General features: G+C 33.4%; 1 protein-coding gene across 1 annotated transcript in view; it reads right to left on the reverse strand.

Moving 5' to 3' along the window:
• The window catches only part of Si (sucrase-isomaltase), an 80,335-nt gene extending 64,956 nt beyond the window's left edge, over window positions 1-15,379 (reverse strand). Inside the window, exons 1-10 of the mRNA NM_001389226.1 lie at window positions 15,319-15,379; window positions 14,294-14,411; window positions 13,075-13,241; window positions 8,272-8,389; window positions 7,893-8,002; window positions 6,934-7,085; window positions 5,200-5,371; window positions 2,228-2,327; window positions 1,289-1,401; window positions 433-558 (exon numbers count right to left, since the gene is read on the reverse strand). Coding sequence (NP_001376155.1) covers window positions 433-558; window positions 1,289-1,401; window positions 2,228-2,327; window positions 5,200-5,371; window positions 6,934-7,085; window positions 7,893-8,002; window positions 8,272-8,389; window positions 13,075-13,241; window positions 14,294-14,411 — 1,176 coding nt within the window. The 5' untranslated portion in view covers window positions 15,319-15,379. The remainder of the gene's footprint in view (window positions 1-432; window positions 559-1,288; window positions 1,402-2,227; window positions 2,328-5,199; window positions 5,372-6,933; window positions 7,086-7,892; window positions 8,003-8,271; window positions 8,390-13,074; window positions 13,242-14,293; window positions 14,412-15,318) is intronic.
• Between the last annotated feature and the right edge of the window lie 2,305 nt (window positions 15,380-17,684).

Consider the following 17,684-nt stretch of genomic DNA (forward strand, 5'->3'; position numbering starts at 1 on the left):
ATTCTCCAAATTTATATTGAATTATAGAATTCTCCAAATTTAAATTGAAATATAAGAAAGAACATTTGAATTAATACAGCTTCTGAAAAGTTCTTTGAATGTATATTTTTGACCAATTAATAAAAAAGAAGTCATTAATTTTTTAAAATGTAAGGGAGTATATATGTGAGGGGGTGGAGAATGGAAAGTGAAAAGTGATGTAAGCATAAACACAAAAAGGAAAAAAAGTATATAAAAGGTCATCTTAGACACATCAGATGTGGATACAGACTAAATTTACCATTGAATCAGTTTCATAAGTATAAATATTCAAGACTGTCGATTTAACATACTTTATGTTTCTATGTATTGTGACACTTTGAGTCATTTCCTAAAATGTGACCATGTTTGTCCTCAGATCCTCCAATAGCTAGCACCCTCCACTCTACTTACATATGGGATGCCAGCTTCCCGGTTTCTTCTTACTACTTCTTTCACAGTGTCTAATGACCCGTAATTCCAGCGACTCAGTTGAAAGCCAAGGTTCCAATATGCTGGCATTGCCGGTCGTCCAATGAACTTGAGATGAATGGACAGTTAGTTAGTTTCAACAGCAAGAAATGTCTTTAGAATAACTAATATTGATGTGCTGTTTATTCTCCTGCACAGCCAGCACTCATTCATCTACATACTAAAGAACAGAATCATATCTAAATTCTATTCATTTCTGAAAAATATCTGTCATATTTTCTTATAAATAATTACCAAAAGTAAAACTTTGTAAGTTCATGTTCTATACCATATTTTTGTTTTTTGGAATAAAGAAACATTTAGGAAATTAAGATTTGCAAAGATATACTTGTCTATCATAAAAAAATTAAAGAAAAGAAGAGAAGTATAGTAGGGGGAATTATAACACAAAAGGAACACTTTTTGTCGTACCACATTTTGACTAAATTTGTTGATGATCCACATGTTCATTGGTTATTTCTACTTTCTCAAATTATATACTTCCTCTTGCAACATTCTATCAAAAATTGTCATAACCAAGTCAAACTTTAATATGTAACATCTCAAATGAGTGGATTCTGAGCTCAGGGATTTAGTTATAAAATTAATCTAAATAAAAATAAACATTTACATATATAAAAGCTTCGTTAAATAGAGGAGTAATAAAAGTTATCAACTTATGTTGTTAAATTTTTATAAGTAAAATACATGTAGATAGGAAGTCCCATGTGTCTAACATACTTAAAAATCTAATTATTCTTTTGTGAGAAATAATTTACAAATTCAGCCTGAAACAAACCTCTTGGTATTGTTGAACTACTTGTTCTGGTGTGTCTCCAAGAAATATATAAAAGTCTAGTATGCCACCAGTAACTCTGTAAGTAATTATTGGAGTTGGCTGGATGAAAACCTCTACAAAACAAAAATAGGAAACAAGTATACATAATTTGTTAAACATTCTCAATGATAAAAACAATTATGACACATGTTTAAAGAGCATCCTGTTCACCATATCAGTGCATGTAATATTAAGAAGTAAACTACTGACAAAAAGGAATAATTCGGTAGAAAAACAGAAGGCTGCTGCATGTAATATCTGTAAGGATTGGCAAGACATCCATTTCCAATATCGGCATTACTCCTCTGAAAATCTTATAGCAAAGCATAAAGTTCAGACTTCTAATAAGGACAAATATCTTACTAAAACCATGTCTTGATTAGGTCAATTAGTTATTGTAACTTAAGATTTATCATGTGTCACTAAACTATGTATACTTTCCCAAATAAAAACACTCACAAGTAGAATGTAATTTTAACCAGTGGAAGGGGAAGCCCTTGGTCCTGACAAGGTTGAACCCCCAGTGCAGGGGAATGTCAGGAGGGGGCATCAAGGGGGGTAGGGGACACCCCTATGAGGGAGGGGGAGGGGTTAGGGGGCTTATGGACAGGGAACCGGGAAAGGGAATAACACTTGAAATGTAAATAAAGAAATATATCTAATAAAAAGTGATGTATAAAAAAATCTTCCAATAATAATTTCACACTATGCCATTGCTTACAAAATAGAGGGCTTTTTTTGTTTTTGTTTTTGTTTTTGTTTTTGTTTTTGTGAAGCCAAATATCTATGATTGGGATCAAAAGAGTATTTATATGCCAGTTTTATACAACCTACATGTAAATTTTAAACAAGCATATTATCATATATGTAAGTACATATTATCAAATAAATTGTACTTGCCCATTGCATTGCTGTTCATAAGGAAAACACCATATGACTTCCCAGAGGTATCTTCAATGCCCATGAAGAATGTCTGATGCCCATAGAGATTATGATTATTCTGAAATGTGAAGTTTGAAATTCTAAATATTTAACTGAATCTACAGTAAAGATATTTTGCATCAAAATGACAATATTTGCTAAAACGGATTTTATTTACCCTTCTATACCTCTATAGTATTTGACCTTATTGTGTGTCACATAAAAGATAGAAAAAATGGAATGTACTTCAGTTAATAACTTTATATTTTCAAAAAGGGACATTGATATATGTTAATATGTTGCTTTCTTTTCCCTTTTCATTAGAAGTAAATATACTTGCATAAGGTATATCTATTATAACACACACACACACACACACACACACACACACACACACACACATACACAAACATTTTTCCCATAGGGCACAGAACAATGTCTATCCTAGTTTCTAAAGTGAGTTTTTCAGGGACAGATGAGGACATGAGATAATCCAGGCAAATACTAAACAACTCTGACAAGTAGAAAGGTAAGACTTTCTAATTGGCTTTAGACAGAAGCTTAAAAAATGCCTGCATAGACAGACAGAATGAAGAAGCTGTGAGCCTCATGTTTATTTCAGATGGCAATTCTGTTAACACTGAAAACTAAGAGTGCTAGAATTTATCAGTCATTGTGTACCAAGTTACTACAAACTCATTTGTAGAAATAATAGTATTTGCATTGGTGTTAAAGAATAATAAAGTTAACTAAGTAATAAGTAAAAATGACTTCATAGTTGATGATTTATACTTACGAATTTCACATTAATACAAGAAACAAATCTACAAAAGGTAAAGCACTGTGACTATGATCTTTTTATGAGGTATTGTGAAAGGTAAGTTTTTGTAACATTTAACATGTAATTTTATATAATTTACTGTGTGATGTACAAAATATGAAGTTATAGTATGTACAAAAAAACCCCGCAAACCCCCAAAACAAAAATCCTCCTTTTCAAAAACTGCATGTCTTAGGTGGACATCAAAAGGCTGTGGATCATCCAAAAGTGGGCAAAAGTGGCAAGGGATTATGACTGACAGAAGACAGATACTTAATCTTATGGATAGCAGGCTGTATGGAATTATTTCACTAAGTTTTAACCACAAGAAAGCAAACCAAAAACGAATAATAAAATACAAAAAATAACATTTGAATGTAAATAAAGGAAATATCCAATTAAAAAACTAAAAATAATAAAATAAAAAGAAAATAGTAACTGTCTTCGGATACATATTCAAAAACCAGTCAGAGACGATTTTTCTATCAGTTCTCATTAAGATAAATTAGATACACGTAGCTCTTCTGCATAAAATTCATGTAAGTTGAGTCAATCGGGTTAAAGGTTTTAACCTTAAATTTTTGGAATGCTAAAATTGGTACAGAAAGCTGTCAGAAAAGTATTTCAAGAGTTGGGCACAGAGAATAACATCCTGAAAAAGTTCTTAATAGAACAGAGGTGGCAAATTAAAGTGAAATTAATATGTTCATTGCTAAAAAATACTATCAACAAATAAGGCTATCTTCTTAAGAACTGTAGAAAATACTTTCCAGCTATATTTCAGAGAGAGTAGTTAATAACTAGAATAAGTTAAGAATCAGAAGACAACCAGAGAATAAATCCGATAGTAACTGAGATAACGAAGTGAATAGGAGGCTCTGGCAAGAGGAAACACAAAAGTTCGATAAATATCTTAAATATCCTCATTCAGTTGGAGAATGCAAATTAAATCAACTGTTAGATTCCATTTCTTCCAAATCAGATTGGTCATCATCAGGAAAATAAACGAGAGCCATAAGGTTGGCTCAGTGGTTAAGGGTACTTAGGTCTCTTGCAGAGGACCTGAACTCTATCCCCCACACCCATGCGAAAGCTCAGAAGTATTAGTAACTTCTGAGTTACCAGTTATAGATATCCATGAATTTTTCTGACCTCTGCAGCTACCAGGCATGCACATGGTACACATCCATGGGTTCATGCAAAAAAATACACATAAAAATAAAATAAGCATGTTTAAAAAAATTAGAAAGAAAAAAATGGCTGAAACCTCAGATGAGGATGTGTGGAACTAGGACATTGACCTTACTCATTGAACTTGGCAGTGTAAGCTTGCACACTTATCATGGAATTTAGTAAGGGAATTCCTCAAAAAAGATGAAAGAGAATTTATTTTATTAGTGATGTATTCCACCTCTGGGTACATGCACAAAGGGCTCCATACCCATCCAGAAATAACTTCCTATCCAGGCTTGCTGCTGCTCTATTCACAATAGCAAGGAAATGGATCTGACCTGACTCTCGACAACTAACGAATGAATGACAAAAATGTAATAAACATGCACAGTGCAATTCAGTTTTAAAGAAAAGTGAATTTTTCAGGATAATAATTGGGGCTGGATAATACTGTAATAAGTTAGATGATCTAGACTCAGAAAGACAAATGCCTTACGTCTTTATGCTTCCTCACAGTTCTGAGTCCTGGCTTTAAATCTACACCCACTCTTTTCTTTCCTTCTAACATATTACAGGTCATGTGATCTGAAAAATGAGCATGACAGGAAGAGGGATAATGCTGAAATATGGAAGCTACAACAGAACGTATGAGACTAAAAAGCAGAGTCTAGAGAGCGTCAGAAGGTACAACTTGGGGTACAGGAAAATAAGAGGGTGTTGAGAAGGTGTAGGAGGGTCAGTCCAAGCAATTTATATTTAAAAAATGCTATAATAAACTTGATACTTTTCTAGACAATTTTAATTTCAAACCAAATTGGGGCGAATTCTAGGGTAGGCATTTCTGCCGTGTAAGTAATGGAATCAACATTGCCACAAAAATGATCATGTCATATAGAACTGAATGTACCAGCTTCTTCCACGTAATCATTTACTCTAATAAGCGAAAATAACATCTTACATCACCAGGGATTTCATCTCGAGTAAAGATTGGCCATGTCTTCCAGTATAAGTCATGACGAAATCTCTTATGAATATGTTCCCCAAAGCCATAAATATATTCACTTGGAAGTCTTGTCGAAATCTGCAAATATTGGTTTGAGTACACCAGTGGACCAACACTGGTATCAAACCTGAACGAAAGAAGAAAAACAAAAACTATGCTTATAAATGAAACACACCCTTGTTTCAGTTTAATGTTGATATTATCCAGAATATCTGACTTCTAAGGTGCTGCAGACATGACTGGGAGAAGTACAAGTTATCACACGAACTGAACTTGTTTACGGTATCAGTAGAACTCTGTTTTCATCAATAAAGATTTTCATAGACATCTGACCCTCTAGTCCTTTCAGTCTCAGAATACGACTATCTTATCATTTGTGTTACACCGATGCAACAAAATAAATAAAAACATAAATAAATAAAGTTGTGTTTTCAAAGATTATACGTCATATTCTGCAGACTCAAGTTTAAACAATGCTCATTGTACTGGGTACTATGTTTGTATAACATATCACCAAACTGGTTTCCATTCACGGTAAAATTAATTTTAAAAAATCAGTGTTTCCTAAAACAATAAAAATATCATGCAAAACTCTTGAAAACAATACTATTCATTATTTTAACCCATTAGCTAATTAACCCATTAGCAAAAGTCTCTTATCCTCCTCCTCCCAGAGCTAAAACAAACATCCTGTTTTACTAATTCTATGCTTAGATTGTCGAAATTTTACACATAAGTGATTCACTGAAGTATTTTCTTTCCTGTGCTGGACTATTCTGCTTAGAATTAGTACATTTTATGGCACAGCACAAAGAAAATTAGAAAAACATCCAAATATATTCAGTGAAAGTAAATTTATGAGATTTGATTTTCAACATGCTTTAATTAATATTACCTGATAATAAACCTGTATCTTGACTTTCTTCTTTTTAAAGAAATTAGTTTTTTATTTTTAAAACAATTTTCTTTTATTTTTGAGATTATATTACACAATTTTCTTTCCACTTCTACACCCAATCTTTCCATATAGCCCTGCTCACCCTTTTTAAAATTCATAGCTTTATTAATTTTAGTATATACATACATATGAATATGTGTGTGTGTGTGTGTGTGTGTGTGTGTGTGTGTGTGCAGTGCCACCTGTATGGATGCTGATTTTACAGGAAATTTTTAAATTTTATTAAATTCTTTGCAGCAATTACTCCTTGCCCCAGATAGTACAACCCAAATGAAAATGTTTAACTTGTATTTAAATTGTTATGTGGGGGAAAAAAAAGATTTTGACACTGTCATGGAAATTCACACCACAGTAAACAGAAACCATGTACTTCTGAAAATTGTTTCAGGGAAGGTAAAATGGTGAAGCATACATATATGGAAACCATTTCCAATATGAATGGCTATATATGAATGCATTGTTCCAACCTAATCATTTATCAGTCATTTCTGCTATGCGTTTGGTTGACATCAACTGATGTTTTCAAATTTGTATTTTAGCTTCTTTCTTCTATGTGAATCCAAATAATTACTCTATCATCATATTATTCATAGATCTATACTTTCATTTGGGGGTATTTTATGTTCTTTATGAACTGGCACTGTGATTAAGATGTACTTATTCTCTGGCAAGAGGATAATATTGACTAGTTATTTGGACTGATACAAATGCAAGATACAAGCAACACTTACAAGACTTTGTTGTTGCTTTTCCTGATCACTTTGATGCTGAACGGATTTTCTGAGACCTGGACATCATAGAGTGTGTCAGCTGCTGGGATTCCAGTTTCCTCTTTTACAAACTGGTGCGGCACTTCATATCTCTTGTTATTTGGATCTGTGATCTGCCCAGATTTTAATACACAAACAGTAAGTGATTGTCATATGCCCAGCTCTGAATTACTGCATACAAGCTGTGAAATTATCTGTGTCTATAGTATTATAGTATATTACATACACCATATAGATAAGCCATACAAATTGTTAAAAAATAATTCTATTTAATTAGTTAAGAGTTTCGGTGTGATTGAGTAAATATATTTATTAAGAGAAGAGAAAGTGTCACTAAATAGCATTGAAAACTGGGCTTTTACATTTAATATTGTAAGTGCTTAATATATAATTGTTTACATATTCCCATAAGGAAGGTGATCATTTAATTTTAATTTAAAAAGTACTTTATTAAAAAATTCACAAATGAATTGAATCACAAACCGAAATTGAACAAACCCCCATCTCAATGAAACTTTAAACTATAAGTTACCACACATAAAAGGATAACTAGTATTTTAGTTATTTCTAAGTTTGGACACTATATGGGAAGGATAAAAAATCTTTTCTTCAAGTACACTTAAGACAAAATCTTTCTTAGAAGTATCACAAGACAAGGGCTGGAAATTTGGCTTATAATAAATTAATATCTCTTCCTGTTCTTGCAGAGGACCTGGATTCAGTCCTCAACATAGTTCATGGTTCCTTAGAACCATCTATAACTGACGTTCCATGAGATCTATCGCCCTCTTCTGGACTCCATGGGTACTGCTCCCGTGTGGCACTCCTTCCCCCTCCCCCGACATCCAACCCTTCCCCAGACAAAATTTGCACCTATAAAATAAATAGAAGCAACGTTTTAGAAATCATAAAAGTCAAACCTTGAACCGGAAACGATTGCCTGTTTGAGTCTGAGTTGTGAGGATGACGCTTTTAATGTCTTCTCCAAATAGAGTGGGAGAAGGGATCCTGTTCAGTGTGGCTTTAAGTCCTTAGACAAAGGAAAAGTAAAGCGTATACCCTTAAAATAACTTATATGTTATCAATTATTAAATTGTTTCCATATTAATAACTGACACAAATGACTGTTTCTTTTTATTTTACATGAGACAATGCTGAAAAAATCTTGAATACCTTATTTAAAATTTTGATATGTGCTTATTGGATTTTATTAAAGAGACTATTTTCAAAGAACAACTTAAAATGGACTCCTTCAACTTGGAACATGTGCTAGACAATCATGGTGGGGACGCTCCTTACCCGCGTTTTCATTTGTGATGGACTCAGCATTATAGCCATGGTTGTCTGCAAAGAAGCACCAAGGAATGACAGTGTTGTTCCACGGACGCCAGCAACAGCCACGCTCTTCACATATTGCCTGTAAAAATATTTGTAATGAAAAAAAACATAAATGGTAATGCATTCAGATGTACTAGATCTGTTTTCTTATTGTTAAGGCCCTAAACACATTCATTTAAAGACCTTTCCCCTCTCAATAATTATGTTTTTTTTTTCTTTCATCATGGTAACAGCAAAGAAGATTTTGAATACTTATGTTGTATTAAGAATCAAATTCGGATGAAGTTACACAACTCCAAATCTACTTTAATTCAGTCAGATATAACATTCGTAGCAATGACTAGGGCTTATTAAAAGTAAGAGCTTGTCAATGCTAGATTATTGCTTGACCAATTAACCACAGTATCAGCCAAAAGTTTTATAACAGGTTTGCAAAAAAAAATTATAAGCTAAACATTTTATCAAATGAGCTATTTTAAACAGTCACAAAATTAGCATACTTTAATAAGTATTACAAAATATTGACTACACAGGAATTTTACTAGCTACATAAAAAAATCTCATAAATTAGAAGAAGTCATAAACACATAGTTAATATGTTGAATAGCATGGTGATCTGCATTATCAACGGTGTAACTAAATATACAATAAAAGTTTCAATTACGACGCATATTTATAATTTGAATACCGGTGCAATGTTTTGTGAAAACAATTTTTAAACTGCACATGTTGATCAACCAAATGTATACATCAAACTATCTTCACATCATATTAAACTGGCTTTATAAACACAAGCATACAAATACATATATTACAAGCAAGAGTGCAAAGAATCAGTTGACATCTTTCGTAGTACCAGGTATGTGCAGCATCCATTTGGACAGTTTTATCTCTAGCTATATAACCCATGAAAAGGTACCCAACAACACAAACTGATACTGTAAAATAATTTGCATTATTACAGTCTTTCTGAGATGTTTGGTTTTAACTAGTTCAAACACTAAAGTACAACCAGACATAGGTGTACTAATCCAAATAGTTTTATGGGTTTGTGTTAAAAACAAAGCTAGAAGACAATATAAGCATATTTTGACAAACTGAAAAGTTAGATAAGTAGCGTTATACTAAATTTCTCAAAATATACAAATTAGTACTTTCCTGGGGCTGCCAAAAAAACATAAACTAGAAGATGCTTTAAAGCAACAGAAATGAATTCTCTCAGAGCACTGCTGGTTAAACATCCTAACTCAAATTGTCCATGGAGTCATGATGCTTCTGTGGCTCTATGGAGGAATCCTCATTAGTTTCCATGACTTCTAGTGATCTTGTCAGAATTGGCATCTCTTGGTTCTAACAGTCATTTAATTTTATTCTTTATGTCATTCCATATGGTGTCTGCATATAATGACACTCGTTGAAGCAGATCTGCAAAAGCCCTTTACCAAATAAGAGTCTATTTCAAGACTTCAAGTTAGCATATGTTTGGCAGGAATACTGTTACTCCCTAAATACATACATTGTAGGATTAGCCTAAAAATATTACCTGTAAGGTAGTCAAACTTAATTTTAGTTTGTCTTTTGGAATTTAATGTTTCCTTTGTTTGTTTAGCTGTTCTTCCTATTATTTAAAATTTTAAGAGGTTTTCAATATTTCTATTTACTTCTCTAATTTCATGTTTATTTCTGATTTGCTTAAATGACAGAATATTAAGGAATAGTCAGTCCATTAATGGAGATAATTTCAGTTAACTCCAATAAATAAAATGCAAAAATATCTTCAATACTTTTTTATTATGTGGTATGAGCACATGTCTATTAGAATTCTAATGTATACTTATATACATATTAAGTTGAATCAGCGGTGTAAATTATTCTTTTCCATCTCAAATAATGAAGGAAGGCCTATAGTCCTCTCCCCATATTACTTTATTTGATAAGAGGGACCTTAAGAAAGATAGGGGATACAATAGAGTCATAGCATAGACTCTCATTCAACTTATTCAAGACTACTGACGTCATTATAAAAACAACTTCTTCCTTCTGGTCTACATAGTCAAAATGTAGAGAGCAAGTAAAGGTGTGGTGCCTAGCTTCATTTGTATATCTACATCCTAAACCTAAGACTCATGATGAACAGGATCTCTCTACTGTGGCACAGTGACTCCTAAATATGACAGGGAATGTGGTTACCCATACAAAAGCTAAAGCATAATGCCAGCACTCGATAGACCAGTGTGAATGGAGAGATCTCATAAAATCCCCTTTCTAGATGAGGAGTTTCAGCAAGTCGATGACTACTGAGAGATGGGCAATGAGTCTTCATTAAGAATAAGCCACCTGCGTTGGTTATCCAATACCAAGTGGTCAGCTGTGACAACATACACAGACAAGCAACAACCTATGGACTTAGGGAGTTGTATTTATTCATTTATATATGTATATGTAACAATAATTAAAGGAAAAGAGGCAATGGCTGTGAAGAGGGTGGGGGAATGAGAGTTGTTGGAAAAAAGAAAAGGAGGGGTGGGAATGATGTCAACAAGCATATATACTTAAAAAAATATTCAAAGTCCTCACTAAAAATCGGTGAAAATGGCTGTTTCTATCTTGGACAGCTAGCCTCCATCGCTATGGGAAATAAATGTAGAAGCTACCAAATCTAAGCTATTTGTTATGGCAGCCTTAGCTGAGTACAATACTTTGTATACAAATATAGCTATTTATTACATTGCTATTTTGACTCTTCCACACATTGTTATTATTGAATTTTTATGTATGCATGCCTTCTATCTACAATATGTAGCATATTTCAAATTTAAGTGTTTTGTCAATCATGATGAATCTGAATTTATAAGATGCAAGAGAAATTTCATAATTAAGAAAATATATGGAAATTAACAGAAAATAATCATTTTGACTAACTTAATCTTAAATGCCTTGATTGGGGGAAATGATATTTATTCAAACCTAATTTCATCTTTAGAGTTTTATATACTTTGTTAATATTATTGCTTTAGGTTATCACTGAAGATAAAGAAAGCTAGTAGTTTAAGTATCTTAAAGATTTTACAAGTTATTAGTGAGAAAATATTATGAGAATTATATAATTAAAAAACATTATATAAGTCCATGTAACAAAATTTGAATAAATATTCCATTATATATATATATATATATATATATATATATATTTAGGTAATTTTCCTGATTTCTGGGACACTTTAGTTTTCATTCATTCAGCATTTATCTCATCAGTTTTCTGTAATAAAAATTACCTTTGAATATTATCTAATTAGAAAATTTGAAGACACTGGTTAATGACTGAAACCTGAGTTTATGGAACATGAGGTAAGATTGAACTTTGTACCCACCTGCAGAAATCTCCTTAACTATTGATTTTGCTTTGATAAACTCTTTGAATTTCCAGTTATGTCTAAAGTTCAATGAGTGAGAGTTCATTTAATAACAGAATCTCAATTAAATCATCTTGACTAATTTTTCATTTGAATGTCCAGAATGTCCTTTTCTGTCCCTGTCTTCTTCCAAATTGACTATCATTCTCGCCCTTTGAGCCAAAGGCAGACTGTACATTGCTCTATATGCACTCTACCACAAAGATGCCTTGCCTTGTATACATACTCTTGGATCATTTAACAAGGCTACCCTCATACTCATCTTGTCTCAGCCTTTCTAGTAGTAAGAATTACAGGCAGGTAGCACAGTGTTGGGCTCACCTGTATCCTTCTGAATAACACATGTAAATTCATTTGCTGAATTAGAAATTGTCTACTTTGTGAGCTTGGCATATTACTGTGCTCATGGATATTGAAAAAGAAAATACTTTTCATCAACTTAATGGATTGAATTAGCAATAAAGACCTCAAGATGACAAATCCAAATCACTGCCTGTTTGTATATCAATTTCACAGAAGAGTCATGGTTTTCTCTCAAAAGATTTAGTATTAATCTTGTTTCCATTCTTGAGAAGAACAAGAATCAGAATATCTACTTTCCTCAGTGTGTAACAGTAAGCTCCTTCATCAACAGATAAAATAAGTTATTACTATAAGTTTACTGATGAATACTTCATTGAGTTGCACAGTGTCTGATAAATTAATAAGAATGCTCTGTGTAATTTTAAAATGACTGGCAAGTAGTTCATTATGTCATGTAATAGGAAGGGTGGAATTGAGATTTAAACACAAATATTATACAACTTGTCAAATGTGAACATAAAACACATATACTCATTGACTTTTGTTTTCACCAAATTTATGAATTAAAAAGTCTGAGTCAATGTATGGTTACATGAATCCAACAGGCTTCTCCACTTATTTTCATATAATAAAATACACATATGTTTAGAAAAGTGAGTCATAGATAATTGTCTAGAAATTCTTCCTAGACTCCCCCCCCCCCCACTACAAAGAGTGCAATGTAAAACATGTAAGTGTGACTTAAGGTTCTGAACACTGAGGAGTAGAAGACAGCAATAACATTTTCAGGAAAGCATTTTCAGGAAAGCTTGTTATATAGCCTGTTGAGTATGCATGGACAGTGAACTTTTAATTTGAAATAACCAAAGGAATTGAAAGGAGGCTCATTAAAATCAATTCAATCACAAATTTATACACAAAAGTATTGGGAACATAAGTGAAGTTTATGTTCAGATCTTTAATAATATGGAATTATTCTATATTGAGCAAATATCTTCATAAAATGCTGTTTATATTTCTAAAATCATCCCGAGCATTTTTGGCAGACCTTTGTTGGATGTTGTTCTGGAATGCAGTTAATTCTCTCATTGATAGGTTCACCTTGTTCAGGAGGACACTTCCCAGGACTAGGGGTTGAAGTTGAAGTTGGGATTGAAGTTGAAGTTGGAGTTGAAGTTGGAGTTGAATTTGAAGTTGGAGTTGGACTTTTTATTTCTGGAAGAAGAAAATATAAAAAGAATTTTCATTAAGTAATGGATAATTTGTTCAGCAAATGGATTCATTTCTTTTATAATTACGGCAAAATCAATGTGTGCTTCTAGATGAACCTTCCAAATGCAAGCCTTGATTAGTATAGTGATAAGGTTAAATAGCATTTTGAAATGCTATGTGTATAATCTGACTTCTAGAGGAGAGGAATGCTGACATTACAAAGGTGTCAACAATTGGGAGAAGGTATGATAATTACACCAATAGGATCTGCAAATGGTGCTTGACATGCATGCAACAGATAACTTCCTTTTCAGTTCTTATTTGGTCAAGAGAGAATGATAGAGGAAGACACAGTTCAGAGGTCCACAATAATATGCAGAGACTCTGATTAGGAGAGGGAAAGGTCACTAGGAACCTGAGGCCTTAACTCACCTTCTCTGCACTTTTTCATGTACTCTGTATTTCATCATTCATAACAAGGACAAAAAGAAAATTGTCTACACTGTCCATGGACTGTTCATATTTCTGAAAACTAAACCTTGGCATCCTTAAGGGTGTTGGAGAGAGAGAGAGAGAGAGAGAGAGAGAGAGAGAGAGAGAGAGAGAGAGAGAGAGAAAGAGAGAGAGAACTATCTATTTAAACTATTTTAATACTTAACCCATTTCCCTTATATTCCTTTATTTAAAATAACATACAGTGGGAAGTTCACCAATGTCAAAGTGCACAGAATTTTTAATGCAGAACTTGAGACTCCAGTGGACAGAGAAATATCATAATTTTGGAACTTACACCGAATTCTCCATATTTCACATAATTTCCCGTGTTCTCTCACAAGTATTTTTAATCTCATTTATTTATTCATTAGTCGGTTTGGGGAAGGGTTTGCTTTGGTGCTGTAGCACGGTTATGGAAGTAAAAGACCAGCTTACAACTTGTGAGAGTTAGTTCATCACTTCCCCCTCACAGACACCAATGCACTTTTAAACCCACAGCTACTGCGGAATGACTTTTCCCTGACTTCACTCCACTGCTTAAAGCAGACAGTGCTACTTGCCTTCCACAGCTGGCACCTTGGTTGCTAAAACAGCGACAAGAGCAATAGCTATTGCTGTTACTATGATGAAGAGGACAATCAGAGAGATCTCTAGTGCACTGAACTTCTTCTTTGCCATCTGAGGAAAGAGAGGAAAATGTATTTAAGTGGAGATGTTTTTGTAAGTAAGGCACAATTAATTATGAATTTCTATGTATGAATCTCTAAGCTAACAAAGCTCTTGGCATTTACATATGCAAAAACAGTTAAAGACAAGGAAGTCAAGGATTTGAAAGGAAACATGGAGATATCGTTAGATGGAGGAAAAGTGAAGGGGAATTTAAATGTAATCTCAAAAATATTAAAGAACATAGTTTTAAAAATCAAAATAATATAACAGAAAGACTTAAAAATTCATACTATATCAACACTCCTTTATTATGAAAGTAAGAAAAAGTTATATACAAAAATCAAATTCGATATGCATATTCACAGACAATAAGGGCTAAAATTATCCATTTTCTGTGGGTGAAAATTGCAGCAATTATTTTACAGACCATACTAATTTTAAGCAAAGCTTCAGGGGAACTTACAATTTATAAACAATTTTGCATGAATAATATTTTATTAGATGGTATGTTTGATGTTATTTTTGTTCTGCTAGCAACAATTAAATATTTAATAAATTTAGAATCTATTCTGCCTATGTAAATATTCTTAAATAAATACTTCCCTAATACAGGGAGTATCCCTGTATTTTTCAACAAAAATTCAATTATATACTCTGCTACTAAAATTGTTTAAAACAAACCAAGTTTAGACTTACATTTTTAACAAAAAATAGTTAGAGCAAGCTAGAACAATATGCTTATATTCTTATAAAACTTGAATTTGTTCCTCTGCCATTAGAAAAAGTATACTTGAAATGAGAAATGTACTATTTGACTAATTGTAATATATATAATTAACATAATTAAACACAACATAATTAAAGTTAAATACATTTTGCTTAGAAACATGGCCTATGCTGGGACCTGGAGACTTACCTTAGCTCATAGCCTGTCCTATTTGCAGTTCTTTGCTGGAGTTGAGCAAGGCTATTAAAGTAATGATCAGAGAAAATTGCTCAGGTATATATTGACTACTCATAAAGTTTTATTGCACTTTCACAAGCCTATCAATGTTTAATATTCTTCTGTTCAACATTCAATTGCTGAAGCCTTAGTCCTGAAAGCAGTTTATATAAATATACCTCTCGGACATGCCAAGTTAATTAATAACTGTGTTTTTAGATAGTCTTTCACTTCTACATGGCAGGAAATATTGAAACAACATATAATCAGTTTCTGAATTAGGTTTCTTTTTTGAAAAATTTGTAATTCAATATCTTTTTGAAAAAATTCTCATTTCATACCATTTGAGTTTATCTGGGAAAGGAAAAATGTTTGAACAATATAAATTATAAAATATTTGAACTGCCTGAGGATCCAGCTATACCTCTCTTGGGCATATACCCAAAAGATGCCTCAACATATAAAAGAGACACGTGCTCCACTATGTTCATCGCAGCCTTATTTATAATAGCCAGAAAATGGAAAGAACCCAGATGCCCTTCAACAGAGGAATGGATACAGAAAATGTGGTACATCTACACAATGGAATATTACTCAGCTATCAAAAACAACGAGTCTATGAAATTCGTAGGCAAATGGTTGGAACTGGAAAATATCATCCTGAGTGAGCTAACCCAATCACAGAAAGACATACATGGTATGCACTCATTGATAAGTGGCTATTAGCCCAAATGCTTGAATTACCCTAGATCCCTAGAACAAACGAAACTCAAGACGGATGATCAAAATGTGAATGCTTCACTCCTTCTTTAAATGAGGAAAAAGAATACCCTTGGCTGGGAAGGGAGAGGCAAAGATTAAAACAGAGACTGAAGGAACACCCATTCAGAGCCTGCCCCACAGGTGGCCCATACATATACAGCCACCCAATTGGACAAGATGGATGAAGCAAAGAAGTGCAGACCGACAGGAGCCGGATGTAGATCGCTCCTGAGAGACACAGCCAGAATACAGCAAATACAGAGGCGAATGCCAGCAGCAAACCACTGAGCTGAGAATAGGTCCCCCGTTGAAGGAATCAGAGAAAGAACTGGAAGAGCTTGAAGGGGCTCGAGACCCCAAAAGTACAACAATGCCAAGCAACCAGAGCTTCCAGGGACTAAGCCACTACCTAAAGACTATATATGGACTGACCCTGGACTCTGACCCCATAGGTAGCAATGAATATCCTAGTAAGAGCACCAGTGGAAGGGGAAGCCCTGGGTCCTGCTAAGACTGAACCCCCAGTGAACTAGACTATGGGGGGAGGGCGGCAATGGGGGGAGGGTTGGGAGGGGAACACCCATAAGGAAGGGGAGGGGGGAGGGGGATTTGCCCGGAAACCGGGAAAGGGAATAACACTTGAAATGTATATAAGAAATACTCAAGTTAATAAAAAAAAATATTTGAAAGGATAAACACATTTCTGGAAATTTTTCACTGTTATAAATCAAAGGCTGGAGCTTATATTTTACACCACAAGTCTTGAAATGGTCCAAGAGGATGTATAGAACCACAGGATATGGCAAAAGAAAACTCTCAGAATCACTTCTATAGTTCCTACATTTTCCACCATATATGATATTGGAGCTATTTCCTGACTACCGTATAGAGAAATAATTAACATCAAATTCATCTAAATCAAAACAATAGAAATAATATTGCATGAAAAATAATAATTGCATAAGAATTAATGAAGTAGATAATGAAGTAGCTGCAGAATTGAGAAAATTCTTTGAGAAAAATAAACATAGGGCCCAAATAACATATTTATTTACATGACAGTAATTTGTTTTAAAAAAACAAGGTAAATATTTTTCAGTTCACACTTCAAAATTTAGAGAATTGATTATGCTGTTAGTTGAAGATGTTATGAACATTTTTTTCCAGCAAATGTCTCTCAACAAAGAAATTAGAGAAGATCACAAAAAATGGAGAGATCTCCCATGCTCATGGATTGGCAGAATTTACATAGTAAAAATGGCCATCCTACCAAAAGCAATCTACAGATGCAATGCAATCGCCATCGAAATCCCAACACAATTCTTCAAAGATATGGAAAGAGCAAGTCCCAAATTCAGCTGGAAAGGCAAAAAATGCAGAATAACAACAATCTTAGTAAGGGATTGGCTGGAGGAATCACCATCCCTGACCTCAAGCTCTACTAAAGCAATGGTGATAAAACTGCATGGTATTGGTACAGAGACAGACAGGTTGATTGAGGGAATAGAATTGAAGACTCAGAAATATAGACACACACACACACACACACACACACACACACACACTTACACACTTGA

Source organism: Rattus norvegicus, chromosome 2, assembly GCF_036323735.1.
Source record: "Rattus norvegicus strain BN/NHsdMcwi chromosome 2, GRCr8, whole genome shotgun sequence".
In the NCBI taxonomy this organism is placed as follows: domain Eukaryota; kingdom Metazoa; phylum Chordata; class Mammalia; order Rodentia; family Muridae; genus Rattus; species Rattus norvegicus.